At 36.6% G+C, this 17,681-nt stretch overlaps 1 protein-coding gene and 1 long non-coding RNA gene across 2 annotated transcripts in view; one reads left to right on the top strand and one right to left on the bottom strand.

The window, feature by feature from the left end:
- Positions 1–17,477, top strand: part of LOC149610696 (uncharacterized) — a 32,619-nt gene extending 15,142 nt beyond the window's left edge. The window contains exon 3 of the mRNA XM_089859654.1: positions 17,343–17,477. Coding sequence (XP_089715780.1) covers positions 17,343–17,351 — 9 coding nt within the window. The 3' untranslated portion in view covers positions 17,352–17,477. The remainder of the gene's footprint in view (positions 1–17,342) is intronic.
- LOC149610697 (uncharacterized) lies at positions 9,479–10,831 on the bottom strand. Its single transcript, XR_016376591.1, has 4 exons — positions 10,687–10,831; positions 10,458–10,565; positions 10,305–10,382; positions 9,479–9,671 (listed from the first exon to the last, which is right to left on the bottom strand). It is a non-coding gene; the product is annotated as an uncharacterized LOC149610697 (long non-coding RNA).
- Positions 17,478–17,681: the final 204 nt, after the last annotated feature.

Genomic DNA, 17,681 nt, shown 5'->3' with positions numbered 1-17,681 from the left:
TATAAAATCTATTGCAAATTCGTTGTTTTGTTATACGACTATTTGACACCCTGTCAAGCCATCACCTATTGTTCACTGTCAAACAATGTTAGACGTGTTTAAACATGTCGGAAATCAGCTGCGATGGCCTTTGCTAGTACCTTGTATTGTTAGTCAATAATTTCGAAAAATCAACTGTCCTTGACCCCCCCCCCTTGAGAGGAGGAAGAGAAGGGGGGGTAGAAATCTAGTATAAAGAACGTGAGAAAATAACAGTACTTCACAGTCGAACATCAATCGTCAAAACCTCAACATGGACGCTGAAGCACTTCGCTGGACACTTGACGAAATGGCCGTAAATAAGCCTTGGAACATAGTCGAAATATACAAGTTTTATTATTTTCTATGCTCTTATTTACACTTAAATCCTGCTAATATACCTTCAACATTACCCGGTTTTATCATAAATGGCGGTTTAAATATTATTCAAACGTTCCTCGATCTAATAGACTATATGAAGAACGTTCCTCGTACCCCTGAAACGTGTCAAACACTAGACGAATTGGAACATCTAAGGAATTTAATTCCTAGCCCTTTAAAAATTGCTTACTCGGACCGCGTGAAAAGGCGGAAGCAAGAATTAGAACGTGATAACCGTGAAGAAGAATCTTTGATAGCCCATTTCGATAATTCTCAAACAGGCAGGGAGATGGGGGAGATTCTAGATAACGCGTGTCAACAAGACGAGACGGAGAACGAACCACTCGAATGCATGTCCTTGAACTTTTCCGACTACGCCCCCAGCGAAAAGAGTTCCATTCAACACGACGGGACGGAGAACGACCCCTTCGAATACATGTCCTTGAACTTTTCCGACTACGCCCCCAGCGAAGAGAGTTCCATTGTAGATTCAGAGGAGGCCGAGGAGATGCACGAGGCTGATGTCTATGACCAATGGGGTGGGGGGTGTCCCCCATCTCCTGTAGAAGATGTACCCTCTTGCGAGATTTTAGAGCAAAGCGAGAGATTTTTCGAACATTTTTATATGTATGGCAGGGAAATAATTCTAAATATAACGGACGATCCGGTTGATAGTATATGTACTATTACGGAACATATATTAAGCGAGTACCGAGCAACAGATTACGTACAAATAACTTTACGAAGTCTAGGTGTAAACTGTCGTTCGGAACTCGAATTATCCTTTAAAAGATTAGATCAAGTAGACCCTTCTTTCCTCTTTGATCAACTAGCCGAATTACTTTATGACGATGAAATCGAACATTTTTTTCAAGGACCTGTAAAAATGATATTCAGTATCGTTAGAATACCAGAAGGGTATGGACGGTCTAACCGGCGTCATCTTAAGCCCTTCAGTATTTTCTCAAAGGATCGAAGGGGGATTCGACGAATCCCAAACACGGATAATCTGTGTCTTGCGCGTAGCCTTTGTGTTGCTGTCGCTCATCGTGTCCACATGAACAACAAAAACAACACCGAGTTAAAAAATCGTTACGTGACCATATCACAAACAGGACCCCGTTACACAAGCCAAAAAACAGAGGCTTTAGATCTTTGTCAAAAGGCAGGAGTCTCTGTGCCTGAATGCGGTACCCCCGATTCATTCCAGAAATTTAAAGTTTACTTATCCTCCTATTCTATATTCGTCTATAAATTCGAAAACAGAGTACCCATTTTAATTTTAGGCGAAAATGACCCTACAGATACCCGACCACGTCTCTTCCTGCTTAACGAGAGTAATCATTATAATGTCATAACAAATTTAAAACCATTGTTTAGTCACGACCACTTTTGCGAAAAATGCCTCACACCTTACTGGCAGGTTCAATCTCATAAATGCAATGACTTTTGCTTTAAATGTATGCGTCCGACTGTTTGCCATGGACAAGAAAAAACATGCGGTTCCTGCCTACGAAAATTCTGGGGTGACGATTGTTATAACAGTCATTTTGTTCCGATTGGTAACAAAAAAGCACTTTGCGAGCGGCTTTACATTTGTAAAAACTGCTTTAAAACAATTGATTTCGGAAAACGTACTACTAGACACAGCTGTGGGGAGATTTTCTGTCATGTATGTGGAAAACACCAACCCAGCGACCATTTATGTTACATTCAGGTGATCAAGGATAAAACCCCCTGCATTATCCCCGCGAAAAAACCACGCCGTAATTTACCAGAACTCATCTACGTTTTCTTCGACGTTGAATGTATACAAACGAAAAGATGTACGGAAAAGTTGGGCGCGTACGAGCATCAAGCCATCTTATGCGTTAGCATCTCTGTCTGCTTAGACTGCATTGACGAAACGTCCCTCGATTTTAATTGTATTAAATGTAATCAATTTGGACCTCGCAAACAACGCTTCACAGGTGGGAAACCCATAGCTGCCTTCCTCGACTACTTAGTCCGCTTATTCGACGTGAAGAAAGTCATCGTGGTGTCTCATTTCGGCAGTAACTATGACAACCAACTATTAATAAGGGAAATAATTAATCGTGACGAGAAATTTGTACCCGAATCTTTGAAAATTAACGGTACACGTATTTTAGAAATGAAACTTTCTAATCTGTTATTCCTTGACTCGTACAATTTCATCCCAGTCGCTTTATCCAAGTTCCCCGCTACTTTCGGCCTCCCTAATGCCGCTAAAGGGTATTTTCCTCATTTCCTTTTCAACGTATTGGGTCACGAGTTCGATATAGACAGACAAGAGGAGACTAACTACGTATTGGAGAACACTCTACCACCGACAGAAGCTTACGGGTGTCAGTATTTCACCAGGAAAAACTTGGACACTTTTTTAAAATGGCACACTTCAGAAGTCAGTAAGGGTAAAGGCTTTAATTTTTTAAAAGAACTGTATTATTATTGCGAAAACGACACTTTACTCTTATTTTTAGGATGTGTAACTTTTCGGGCTCTCCTACTTAAAGTTACTAGCGTAGACCCATTTAATTGCGGCTCAGTTACCCTACCGGGTGTTTGTTCCTATGTCTTCCGGAAAAATTATCTCAAACCAAACACAATTAGTATCATTCCTTCAAACTACTATAGACTTGGGGAAAATCAGTCATTAGGAGCCATTGAATGGCTAGAATGGACGTCATACGATAGAAACATTCTCATTCAATCCTCTTTTAGAGGCAAGGAGGTTAAGCTGCAGACCCTAAAGGTAGATGGTTATTGTCCCACAAACAAAGAAGTGTTCGAGTATATGGGCTGCTATTATCACGGTTGCAAAATTCATTTCCCCGTAAATAGGAACATGATTTTACATGGCGACCCCACTCAAACATTAAATACGAGGTACACAAAAACCGAGAAAAAAATTTGTAAACTAGAAGCTCTCCACTACAAAGTGAATGTCAAATGGGAATGCGACTGGCAGCAAGACAAAACAAATAACACCGAAATAAATGAATTTCTTAAACGTAACGATATTCGTATTAAAACATCAAAAAGATTAAACCCCCGAGATGCTTTCTTCGGAGGCAGGTGCTGCGCTAATAAACTATACCATAAAACAACTGGTACAGAAAAAATGCACTACGTTGATTTCACCAGTTTATATCCTTTCGTGAACAAAACGGGTAAAATTCCTATTGGTCATCCTCAAATTATTTTAGATAATTTTCCTGACATATTTTCTTTTGATGGCCTTCTCAAGTGTGATGTACTACCAGCTCAAAATCTAACACACCCTGTTTTACCCGCTAGGATAAACGGGAAGCTAACCCTCCCCCTATGCTACACTTGTTGCAAAACTCAGTTTCAAGGTGACTGTACACACAGGCCTGATGAGAGAGAGCTGCGGGGTACCTGGGTTACAGACGAGCTAAGGTATGCTGTAGAGAGGGGGTACACTATTACTCGCATGTACGAAGCCTGGTCGTACAAGATCACACAATACGACACCGAGACTAAACAGGGTGGTCTTTTTAAAGACTACGTCAATGCCTTTCTCGAATATAAAACCCTGGCTAGCGGTTTCCCCTCCGATTGCGTCACACAGGAGGACAAAGAGAAATATGTCAGGAACTACAAAGAAGTTGAGGGGATAGATCTAGATATAGATAAAATTGAAAAGAACGAAGGGTTAAGATGCCTCAGTAAGCTTATGCTTAACTCTTTTTGGGGGAAATTTGGACAGAAAACTAGACACGCCTCAACAGACATCATAAAAGACGCCAAGACTCTATACGAATTGATCCTTAACCCCGATAAAGAAGTAAAAAGTCTCTTGACTTTAAATGACAACACCATCTTAGTCAAATCAGAAGACCTTGCCGAAAATGAGATAGCTCATAAGCATACAAACGTGGTAATAGCGTGTTATACAACAACAATAGCGCGACTTCATCTTTTAAAGCATCTTGAGATGGTAGGTGACCTCTGTTTTTATATGGATACAGATAGCCTTATCTACCTCTCACCAGATGGCGTCCCTATACTCCCGACGGGGGATTATCTTGGGGAATTAAAAAATGAACTAGAACCTTACGGAAAAGACGCATATATTTGTGAGTTCGGAAGTGCTGGGGCTAAAAACTATTCCATGAACATTTACGATCCCGCAACTGATAAAATTACTAACATTATTAAAGTTAAAGGATTCTACTTAAACACATCTACAGAAAATTATGTTAATTTTGATATCATGAAAAAATTATTAGGCGTAAACAACCAGGGGAAACCTGAAATAAACGCTGTGCAGGTACCCATTGGACCCCAAATACGTCGCCTGCCCAATCATACTTTAATTACGATAGAACAGACCAAAACATATCAGGTGGTCGTGGATAAAGTTCGCGTTTTCCCCGATTATACTACAACACCTTATGGTTACATTAAATAATTTTAAATTTGTAAAATTGTATATATTTTAATTGATTGGGGCTTTGTCTGCAGACATTTTTATTAACACAAATTAGTCGTCATTGTTCTTGCGAAATAAATATTTCACACTTTATATTATGGTCTTTATAAATTCATTCCTACCTTTAAGCTTACAAAAAAAATCTTACCTTTAAGCTTACAAAATCAATCAAAGATTGACAGGTATTCCTCCCCAAAAAAAGACGAGGGAGCGAAAAAACACGACTCCTCCGTCTTAACCGTGGCCGCCATCTTGTACGCCATACTGGCGTACTACTCTCTGTTATCCACTAATTTGTGGATAATGGATAGAAAATGCCGAGCTCTAGACTTAACAAAAGCAAGCTGATTTTCCTCTGGCATCACTTACAGAGAATGGGGACTTCGACGCTATAACCTAATTTTGATCAAACCTTCAACAACCGCGATCTCGTTGTCGTCATGACTAGTGATACAATAAATCAATCTAAATATCCTTATTTTAATGTGTATTTAACTTCCGGCTCACTCTGAATCGTTAAAGTGGACACAAAAACAAGACAAATTTCAATTCATCTCACGCCTTCAATGTTAACATTCCGGTCCACTACGAACAGATAAATCATCAATGGACGGCATAACATTCATCAACACTTTCTTACTTACCTTTCAGTACTTAAATTAGCGTTTAGGCTATATATAAATGTAGTATAGTTTAATAAATATGTAAACTCCCATTTCAATTTCAAATATAAATGTCAAAAGATGTTCTTGAAATATCGTAAGAAACAGAGCTTTATAGCTACAAAGCTAGTAAATGCAGCGCAATTAAGAAAAATATTTCCCATATTTTAGTTTTTTTGTATTGAAAAAAGAAATAATAATTTTGTAGGCTTTCTTTACTTACCAACACAAGCAAACTGCTAACGCGGTGCAATAGTGTAACAACGGACGCACACAAGTAGACGACTTTTTTACTCTTTCTGTATTAAAATTGAGCTGAGAAACAAGATTATCTTAAATATTAAAATTAATATAATTAATATTATATTTTTTCTTCGTTAACAATTCACCTTATTGTGTGTGAGTGTGACATCGTTTTAAGAATGAACAATTGAAGAATATTGAGGGATGAGACTACCACGTTTGAAATGCAGCGTATACCTGAGGCTTTGCCATAAACAAATAGATAGTATATAACGGTTTGGAACCCCACCGAAGTGAAAGAACAGCCCAATTGCGTTAAGCTATGGAGGAAGGCTAGACGCTTCTCGTAACCCTAGGCGATCGCCGCGTGTATTTTAACGATGATGAAGGTGTATCAACCAATATTGCAGATTGGCGTCTATGTGGTACAGATAAAGACCAGATGATAGTGGTGTTAGAAGCCAAACAAATACAGGGTGTTTCTGGAAAGTCTGGCACAAATTAACAGGCATGTTCCTTGGGTCAAAAGGAGTCCGAAAGGTCCTATGACGTTTTGGGGTAAAGTGCTCCGTTGCGACGTTATGGGCTCTCAAAAGTAGGCCGAAAAACAAGGAGATTTTGCAGAATTATAGCACTAGTATTGTGGTTTTGACCCAATTGTTTTCGATTATTGAGCATAAGGCAATGATCGAAATAAGTTCAAACTTAGTGGAAGACCGTGAACGTGTTAAACGGCCAAAAGCGTTAATCCCTTTGTTTTTATTAATGATTGTAATAAAAGGTAAGGAAAGTAGCTCAGTTACTTGTTTGTTCAGATGTACTGGTAACTGACCAGTCTTTTATTCTTTATTTGAATTAGACACATTACTTTTACAATAATTCGAATGAACCCCTTAAGTTTTACAATAATTCGAATGAACCCCTTAAATTTTACAATAAATCGAACCGAACCCATTACATTTTACAATAATTCGAATCGAACCCATTACATTTACAAAAATTCGAATCGAACCCATTACATTTACAATAATTCGAATCGAACCCTTTACATTTACAATAATTCGAATCGAACCCATTACATTTACAATAATTCGAATCGAACCCATTACATTTACAATAATTCGAATCGAACCCATTACATTTACAATAATTCGAATCGAACCCATTACATTTACAATAATTCGAATCGAACCCATTACATTTACAATAATTCGAATCGAACCCATTACATTTACAATAATTCGAATCGAACCCATTACATTTACAATAATTCGAATCTAACCCATTACATTTACAATAATTCGAATCGAACCCATTACATTTACAATAATTCGAATCGAACCCATTACATTTACAGTAACTCGAATCGAACCCATTAGATTTACAATAATTCGAATTTCCCCCCTGCTGTGTTGGTCTAAACATTAGGGTAGTTTTCAACGTCAGAAGTTGTAGGTTTTTTACAGACGGCTTAAATGTGTGTACCATATCGTGCTTCATGGCGTACACGCGCAAGTTTGCTTAAACGTTGATGGTGCCCATTTTGAGCAATTTTTGTAGAACAATGTAATTATGTTTCATTCGAATTATTGTAAAAGTAGTGGGGTTCAATTCGAATTATTGTAAAAGTAATGGGGTTCATTAGAATTATTGTAAACGTAATGGAATTCATTCGAATTATTGTAAATGTAATGGGGTTCATTCGAATTATTGTAAATGTAATGGGTTCAATATGAATTATTGTAAATGTAATGGGTTCGACTCGAATTATTGTAAAATTAATAGGTTCGACTCGAATTATTGTAAAATTAATGGGTTCGATTCGATTTATTGTAAAATTTAAGTGGTTCATTCGAATTATTGTAAAACTTAAGGGGTTCATTCGAATTATTGTAAAACTTAAGGGGTTCATTCGAATTATTGTAAAGGTAATGTGTCTTATTCAAATAAAGAATAAAAGACTGGTCAGTTACCAGTACATCTGAACAAACAAGTAACCGATATCTGAGCTACTTTCCTTACCTTTAATTACAATCATTAATAAAAACAAAGGGATTAACGCTTTTGGCCGTTTAACACGTTCACGGTCTTCCACTAAGTTTGAACTTATTTCGATCATTGACTTATGCTCAATAATCGAAAACAATTGGGTCAAAACCACAATACTAGTGCTATAATTCTGCAAAATCTCCTTGTTTTTCGGCCTACTTTTGAGAGCCCATAACGTCGCAACGGAGCGTTTTACCCCAAAACGTCATAGGACCTTTCGGACTCCTTTTGACCCAAGGAACATGCCTGTTAATTTGTGCCAGACTTTCCAGAAACACCCTGTATATTGGCGTCTATGTGGGATAGACAAAGAAAGATGGTGATATTAGCATCCAATAAGTAGAGACTAGCGTCCATGTGGGATAGACAAATACCGGAAAATTGTAATTTTCCAAACCAATCAGTACAGAACGGCGTCTATGTGGATAGGCCAGGTGCACAATATGCCTCTGGCAATGGTGCTAGGACCAGGGAGGAGAGACTTGAGACTAACGTTCCTTACTCCCTCCTAGGACGTGAGCCCCCTCTCCCCCAATAATAATGTGGATAGGCCAAAAGATTCTGCTGATGAACGTATAGTGGCCAGTAATACCAGAAGTATATAATACTTCTCTTTGAGAGAAGTGTACCACAAAGCGGGGTAGGTGTAACGTCACTCTTCCCAACATCGGAACATTTAGAGCAAGGTTACTAAACCGAATCACATACACGATAAATAGTTCCCTCATCATTACTCTATAATCAAAAATGCCTTGATTACAACAAGACTTAAAAAAGTATCAATAGTGAAGAATATAGTATCTTTCACCAAATGTCGGATCAATTTTATGGATTCTAAAACCACCCTTAACAACTTTATTCTTTATAGAATTAACTATTAGTTGGATTTCTTTGAAATTTTAACCACAAAATTAGGGCCCAAATTTTAGTTCACTCGCAAAATTTCAAAGCAGCAAACACAATACGAAAAACGTTACGGCCAATCAAAGAACCCTCCTTTAGTATTAGAGGCAGTATCAAGTCTTATCTAAGAGAGCGACCGCTCTCCTAGAATTAGCGTTTAAATATTTGGCTAGACGCGCTTCTGAATTTTGTCCCACGTCAAGACGAGGTTTGTGGGATAATTGCTGGGGATTTAGTGCCAAACAACTATAGAATTCACCTTACAGTGCGATGCCCATTTGTAGTTTGATGAGCGGGAAAGCAAACTAAAAGGGTGAGCCTGGGAAGAATGACGTTACATAACTAAAGCATTAAGAGGATACAGAGTGTCATCCTTCTTCTATTATCCCCTTCTGGTAATACTAATTTTACACGGCTCACGTGGATCCCCGTATAGTTTACCTCTTTTCTCTCTCAGCGAAGCGACAAGCTACTATAATTTATTTTCTATATATTGCAACGTCATAATCCTCTCACCTTAGTGACACCCTCCATTAACATGAATTACAGTACAAGTAAAATTAACGAAATTAATTTTTCTACGAGGGCGCCATCTCTCTTTTTCTCAGAGCGCGAGAGCGTTTTACCTTCTCTCTCTCATTCAGAGAGCGGCGTTTTACCGGCACCGGCACAGTCGCTTTGGGCTCTTTCTTAAATTTTACCGGAATTAAAATTCCGCGAAAAATTAAAAAAGGGGCAAGGTAATTATTGTAACAGTATTAAAATATTTATCATTTATTCCATAACCCAATGGATAACTTTATTCCATATTTTTATTCCATAACCCATAAGGTATATTTTTACTTTTTAACACGCAATATACATTTTTTTGGTTCATTTATGAAGTGAACTCTGTATCGGAAATTTTAGATTTACTGACATCTATATTTTTGACATTTCTGAAAAATAAAAAAAAAATGGCTTATTAGAAATGCAAATTATTCCATAAGGGAACAGCAAGTATAATAATAAAAACTATATGGGGATGAAAAGCGAAAGCACCCAATTAAAATCTACTCGATCAAATCAATAGTTCTGTAAAAACTGGAATTGAACCTATGTCCCTTGAGGTACTGCAGTGTGGACCGTGAAGTACTGGGTTCAGCAGGCATGTCAATTCAAACTCAGAAACTAGATCTATAGCTCATATCCTTAATATTTTAAATTTAATATTGGAAAACAAAGTTAACGATAAATAGATCCTTTTTAAAGTTTGGGTTAAAATAGAGTCTGGTTTTCGAGCATCTTTTATTTTTCTAGAAGGAACATCCAGTTTTTGGTTTCAAGACGTTATACGTGGCTTCAAACAAAAGGACTTTGGTGGACTGGACTCCGACTGGTAACGTTTACGTCCCGTCTACCATCTTTGTATACGCATACAGGAAGTTCCTTCTTAACCCTGTATCTAGTCATGGAGACTCTATCTTAAGAGGAACGGTTAGGGAGCCAGTTTTTAACCCACGCGAACCGATCACAGTTTGAAGCGATTATGAAATGGCGATTTATGTAGGTTCGGTTAAAACATAAATTACCTCAAACTTCTTGGTCCATCTCTCTATTTTTCTTTCATTTGCATATGCAGTAGCGCAGGATGCTTTTTTCCACTCAAACTATATTCAGTAAATTATAAAAGTAAAATGGATTAATAGTAAATGGACGTAATGAGTGTGGTTAGTTTTATTTACGACTGTAATTTCGTCTGGGCCTTCTATATAATCGCAAAGTTTTTGAAACGTCGTCCGCTCGTTGTTGTGATGATTTCCTGTGCAACTGGCGACAAGACTTTCAAAGGACTATTCAAGGGGTGATAATAACATGGAAATTTCCATGAAAGGAGTAGGGTTAAATAAAGCTTATGTAATTGATGTTTGAGAAGCGTTTAAAATAGATACTTTTAGCGGAACACACACGTACGTTATGTTCTTCCAAACATCGCTCTGATTTTTTGCAGTACCGCAAAATTAAATTCTCAATTCTTTTTACACATGGAACATCGTTCCAATTTTCTCCACGGTTAGTTGCTTCTAAAATGTTGTACAAGACTTTTACGTGATTTAATCACAAATACTCAGTGACTTGTGTTAGGTATGATTATGACTTTTAAGGGAGATCGTAATCAAAAGCAGAGTTATTTTTGTGAGAAAGTACTAATTAGGACAATCAAATGTAGTACTTAAATTTAATTTTAAATCACTATTATTCCAACCAAAATATCAAAGTCGATAATTAAGTTCTGATTTAACTTGGAAATTGCTTTTTCTTTACTGTAAGATTTAACTTGAAGCAGCATTGAAATTTACTCGCCTTAAAGCTTAAAATTTGGCTTGTGTAAATGACGCTGATCCGTAATTTTATTTTAATTGTGTGTTTAAAGGGAAAATTTCCTCAAGCTAAACTTCAAATTTAGCCCATTTTTAACTCTCCGTGTGACGTAGTCCAGGAGAGGTTCTGTAACGGCCGTGTCTGTGTGTGTGTGTGTCTGTGTGTCTGTCCGTTGTTACACCCACGTGACCGCGTTCGCAGTTTGCGTATCGGAGCAAACGTGTTCGCCATTTCCGAACTGCTTTCACAGTCACGGAAATGGCTCCTCTACTTGAGTTCTCACACCACCATCTTCTGGTCTTTGTCCATACCACACGGACACTAGTCTGTTCTTACTGGCTTCTAATCCCCACCATCTTCTGGTCTTCGTCCATTCCACGTGGACACCAGTCTGTACATACTGGCTTCTAATCACCACCATCTTCTGTTCTTTGTCAATCCCACATTGACACCCGTCTGCACTTACACTGGCTTCTAACACCACCATCCACTGGTCTTCCGTCCATTCCACATAGACACCAATCTGTATCATTGGCTTCTACTCCATTATCATCGTTTGGTTTTAGGATATACGCGGCGATCAGCTAGGGTTACGAGAAACGTCTAGCCACCCTAAGGTAGGATCGCTACCAAAGGTTTTCGCATTTGCGGTTTTTCCTTACTATTATAATGGAAACGAATCGTATATATACCCCAAAATTTGAAGAAAGCGGGAAGAGGGGCGTCAATATTAGCAAAGTTTGAGAAGATAATAGGTATAACTTTATTTTAAACGATTTAACTATTATTAATGTTAATTATTGAAGATTAAAATAATTAAAAATAATTATATTTATTTAAATATTAAAGATAAACCTCTCGTGCAAAGAGAGAGATTATCACTGCTTCCTATATCTACCAAGGCCCGTGCATGCGATATATTTCCTTCATTGCCTCCTATATCTATCAAGGCCCGTGCATTGTGATATATTTCATTCATTGCCTCCTATATTTATCAAGGCACGTGCATTGTGATGTATTTCATTCATTGCCTCCTATATCTATCAAGGCCCGTGCATTGCGATATATTTTACAAAACAACAACAAAAATGGGAAGCTCCTCTCAGAAACATAATAATTTCCTTTCTCTGTATATGAAATGAAAATATGGATAATATTGCGCTCCTTTAATGGTATGAATCCTTGCCTGTCTATTAATATTTTACGTAGAAGTAATACGTTTTTAGCGAAGTCTAGAGAGGATAAACATAAGCGAGATTGTTTCAGAAAAAAAATACTACTTCCACTAATGGGTTTATACTCCTTGTTACTGTTGTATAGAGTAATCATGATAAAAGCTTAAAAAATTACGAGAGGACAGACCTTTTTTATCCTCTTGTTTTATTCTTAATAAGAATATAAAACATTTATTTTGTACCAAAAAATATTTTTTGGTGCTAAGATTGCTTTAAAAAAATCCAAACGGTTAGGCATTGTTAAAAAAGACAAATGATATTTTTCAAATCTAATGAGATAACGCCCACCTAGTTGAAAATTGCCCTTTTGTATCCGCGGGAGCCATTCTTAATGGGAATTTCGATGCTAGTAGGTTGTCAATTAAACTACCGGTATATTATTGTTGTTGGAAATTGGATATTAAGTCAAATTAAGTGGTTGTAAAGAGCCAGCAGGTTTTTGCCACTTCTTTTTGTGAGTATTTGATTTTTGTATGTAATATGGAGGAAGATAATGTTGAGAGTAAGGATGAAATGCGGAAGCGCAAAGCGCGGGAAAGGATGAGGGCAAAAAGGTCGACGTTTTCATTGGATACTTAAGGTTATTTAATCTTCTCGACACGGAGAGGTAATATTTTGGTTTTCCCAACATGTTATTTCTGTAAGATGTGTATTTGTATAATTAAAGATTGGCAATTTGTATTAAAAAAAGATCGCCAATTTTTATAATGACAAGAGCCCAAAAAATTCATTTCATTCACCCATTTTTTTAAAAAGCTTTTAAACTTGGATTTATTTTAAGTTCAAATCAGCTATGCAAATTTGTCCGAGGAGAAAATAGAGATGTTTTATAATGTTTTTGCAAGTGAGAATAAACAATAAACTTTAATCGCGATAAAGAAATATTCATGCTTAATTGATAAGTAAAACTTACTGCAAAGTTTTAACACCAACTCGAAATGATGCTTTGTTACCCTATAAGGCGAGGGGGAAATAACTCCCTGAAAAGGTGTACACCAGATTAAATATTACAAAGTATTAAAAAAAATTGGGATTATTCAACAAAAAGTTGGATTAATAATGACGAAGTAATCTCTTGGCGGTTAATTTGATATTAGGCAAGATTAAATGGGATTACACTTTTAATTCGAAGATTCATTAGGATTAATAAGGTTTATGTAAGATTAAATCGGATTAAATTTTCAAGCTGGGATTCACTGGTATTACGCTTTTTGGGAGGGATTCACTGGTATTATGCTTTTTAGGAGGGATTCTGGGTTTATTACGTTTTTAAAGAGGGATTCACAGCGATTCACAGGTATTACGTTTTTAAACAGGGTTCACCGGTATTACATTTTTTGGGAGGGATTCACCGGTATTACGATATTTGGGAGGGATTCACTGGTATTAAAATAAGAATCCATCAAATATTTTAAGTTTTATTTGGGATTAACGACATTTTTCATGGATTAAGGTGATTAAGGGGGATTATTTGCTATTAATTTATGATTATAAAAATAGTAATGATTATCAAAATTTTTCTGGGATTCACGAAATATTGTGGGTTTTCTTGGGATTAACGGCAATTTTCAAGTATTAAGGGAGATTAATACGGTATTAACCTAAAGCTGCGTTCAGTAACACTCATCAGGAAAAACATCGATGTTTGGGAAAATGAAATCGGTTCTTTTGACGTCATGATGACGTTGCAGTTGTTGAACGGCACAATTTTGTGTAATCGATGCTTTTCTTAATGGCGACGATATTATGATAACGTTACGGCAGAGGCTTAAATAATAAATCCGAAATATTTACAAAGATATTGTACTTCAATTTATCAATTAAATCAAAATTCTGTCAGAATCCATTTTTTACCGAAATAATATAATATTTGTCAATTCTACATTATTTTAATTGCAGCGGCGCAAAATGACGAAATTTACGTCATGAATCCGATGCTCATCAAAAAAACCTCCTCTCACAGCTGATTTTTCTGATGGGCATCCGATGAGCATCATGACGTCACGCCCAAAGACGCGAAAAACCGTTCAGTAAGACATCGATGTCATCTTTTAGTCATCGATGTTTTTGATGCCGGTTACTGAACGCAGCCTAAATTTTTAGTATTAAGGAGATTATTTTGAAATTGCAGATTTTTCCTGAGATTATTAAAATTATCTTGGATTACTGAATTTTATTCGGGATTACTCAACGAGTGTACACCAGATTAAACAAGTAATTACCCCCTTGCTAAAAGGTGATGATCCCGAACTGATTGAAGGCAGGATTAGTGCAATAATAACGCACTTCAGATACATTTCAATCTAAATTTAACTTTCTGTAGAAAAAACACAGTTTAAAAAGCGAAATTCTCTACAATATTATGACTAACGTTATCGAGTGAAACGTTTAAAATGCTGAAGCTACGTGTATTATTCCTATTTTATAGTGCAGTTAAAGTTTATTACATATTGTTATCTGTAATGTTATATTTTGATGATAAAACTACAGAGGATCTCGAAAGAATAGGTATTGTTCATTCCTTTTTTATAGGGCAGTAAAAGTTTAGTACATATTGTTATCTGTAATGTTATATTTTGATCATAAAACTACGAGGATCTCGAAAGAATAGGTATTGTTCATTAATTTGATCACATAGGCCTAACTCGAAATTAGTGATAAATATGCAAAGTCATGAAATATCAGACAGAATTGCCGATAACATGAAATCTCAGATAAATTTGCGAAATCATGAAATCTCAGACAGAATTGCGATAACAAGAAATCTCTGACAGAAGGGCGAAGACACCAAATACCTGACAGAATTGGGGAAAAACGAAATATCTGTAAAATGTGCAAAATCTTTCGGGATTTGGAGTCAAATTTTAAATTTAAGTATGATGAATAGCCAAAATTCAGTAAAAACAATCGAAATTTATATCTTAGGTCCGTATTAATTGCAAAAAGCAGTAACATCTGATAAAAATGTAAAATTCATCGAATACCTTAAAAAAATTGCAAAATTTATGAAATAGCTGATAAAATGTCGAAATTTATGAAATAGCTGATAAAATGCCGAAATTTATGAAATCCTGATAAAATTGCTGATTCACGAACAGTTTCCAAACTATTGATGCGTAGCGAACGGATTAAAACTTTAAAACCCTGCCCTTGAAAATGCTAAAATTATTACACGTAATCCGTAACCGGTGAACAAGAAGATCCTTTAGAGTAGCATGGGATGGTGACATTTCAAATGTTATGACCAAGAAACTCTAAAGTATGGAGGCGGAAATTCCTTGATAGTGGCGACAATAGAAATGTAGTATTTCGATATCCGAGGTTAAATGTATAAATTTGGCCATCACAATGATTTTCCATCCGCTATTTAAACAAGTCGGGGAACCAAATAAAAAAAAAGATATTTTTCTTAAAAAATTAAATAAATATAGTTGATATTAATTATTTTAATCGTAATAAATTTACATTAATTTTATTTAAGTCGTTTTAAGAAACGTAATTCCTTAAATATTTTTAAACATAGCTATTGTTGACGTTTGAATTCTAGCGTATGCTTCTTTGATAAATCCTGGAAATTTATTGTATATAATGCGATTGATTCACAGTAAATGATAAGAAAACCCGCAATTGCGTGAACCTTTGGTGGAAGCCCCGCCATTGGGAGGCTAGACGTTTCTCGTAACCCTAGTCGGTGGGCGCATACATTTTAATTCTTAACCCTATCGACGATAATTGAGTAGAAGCATATATTGCTTTCTGTGAACTGCGAACGCGGTACGGTTATAGCATATACATTTGCTACGATTTACCAACTGCGACCACAGTGACAGACATACACACACAAGTCCAGTCCACCTCTCCGTGACGTCATCGTCACTCGGAGAAGTAAAAAATAATGTTTCACACCAGCGAAGTTACGTATATAAAATTAATTGATTTAAGTTACAAGATTAAGTTGCACAGTAGCAAAGACTAAATTTAAAAAAATTAAAACCTGGTCCGTTATTTTGCCAAATTAATAAAGCGCCTAGGCGAAAATGTATGCCACTGCCACATGTCACTAATTTCCAAGTAATACCAAGAAGGAATTTACTATAAGAAGGCCTAAAAAAACGTTCGGTGCTCGCGTGATAGTCGACAATCCCCACTCGTGGGTGGGGGAGGGTGAAAACGGAGGCGGACTTAATATTTTATATATGTTTTCCACCATATATCTCTTTTACCTTCTCGTTAAGCCTTGGAAATCATAAGTATAATACCCTTGATTCGATTTAGAAATAATTATAGAACGAACGATTTTCACGTAGAGACACATATTCAAATTCCATCAAGTTAGGTTCAAAACCTTTAACTAAATTGTTAGTGGCAATTAAAAACCATTCGCAAACCGTTTCAGCACAGGTGGCAGCCTCCATTTTCTGTTTACTTTGCTCGAGGTTTTTTTTCTCTTGTCGGAATACGTCATTCGCGTCTGTATGATCTATCCCCACGGGATCCAATGGGAAAGCGCAGAGCTATGACGGACATGAAAGGGGTGGGGCTTATTTGTCCACTAACACATGCGTATGAGTAGAAGCGTATAATCTCGATACTTATATCTCCTTATAGTAAATTCCTTCTTGGTAATACACTGCCCGACGAATCTGAAAATTTTCAAAAACTGAACAAGCGAATATTTTAAGTGACAAGCTTGAACCATCTTATTAAGCGAGCTTAAAGACTTCATCGACGTGATAGCTAGTAAGATGATTTTAGTCTAGTCTGAATGGGCCTTAAAATCTGACCTACATTACTTTCCATCCAACAATTGAACGACAATAGTCGTTTAAGTGGAAAAACTGCCAACCGTAATGTCCCTCCCATGATAAACAACTGTGTTTTGGAGAGAATTTGTTTGATTTTCCTTCCAATTCAAACTGTCCAACTCTTCTAATATTGTTTTATTAAATAAAAAAAATATATATTGTGACAAGTTTGAAGATTTCTTCTAAATATTCCCCGTTTTCGTTTCAGTTACCCTAGCAACAGCGAGTGTGTGGTTTACAGCAACGAAGGTTTGGTTGTGTTATTGAAGCGGTACCTAAACTCTTTACTCAAAGGCGAGTACAAAGTTTTCACATAATTCTGTTAAGTTATCATCGCTTGCTACTTTTTAATTTTACACGTAATTTTAATTACGGTAAAATTTAAGAAACGGCACCAAAACCCCTGTCCCTGTCCCTGTCCCTGTCCCGGACGCGTCCGCGAAACGAACGCTTACGATGAGAGAGAGAGGGAAACCGGTCGCGTCCGCGAAACGTACGCTTACGATGAGAGAGAGAGATCGCTAGCGTACGCGGTGGCGATACGAAG

Source organism: Phalangium opilio, unplaced genomic scaffold, assembly GCF_054372755.1.
Source record: "Phalangium opilio isolate 3A_F unplaced genomic scaffold, DU_Popi_V2 ptg000329l_1, whole genome shotgun sequence".
NCBI classification, from domain to species: domain Eukaryota; kingdom Metazoa; phylum Arthropoda; class Arachnida; order Opiliones; family Phalangiidae; genus Phalangium; species Phalangium opilio.
This window is presented reverse-complemented; position numbering and strand designations above follow the sequence as displayed.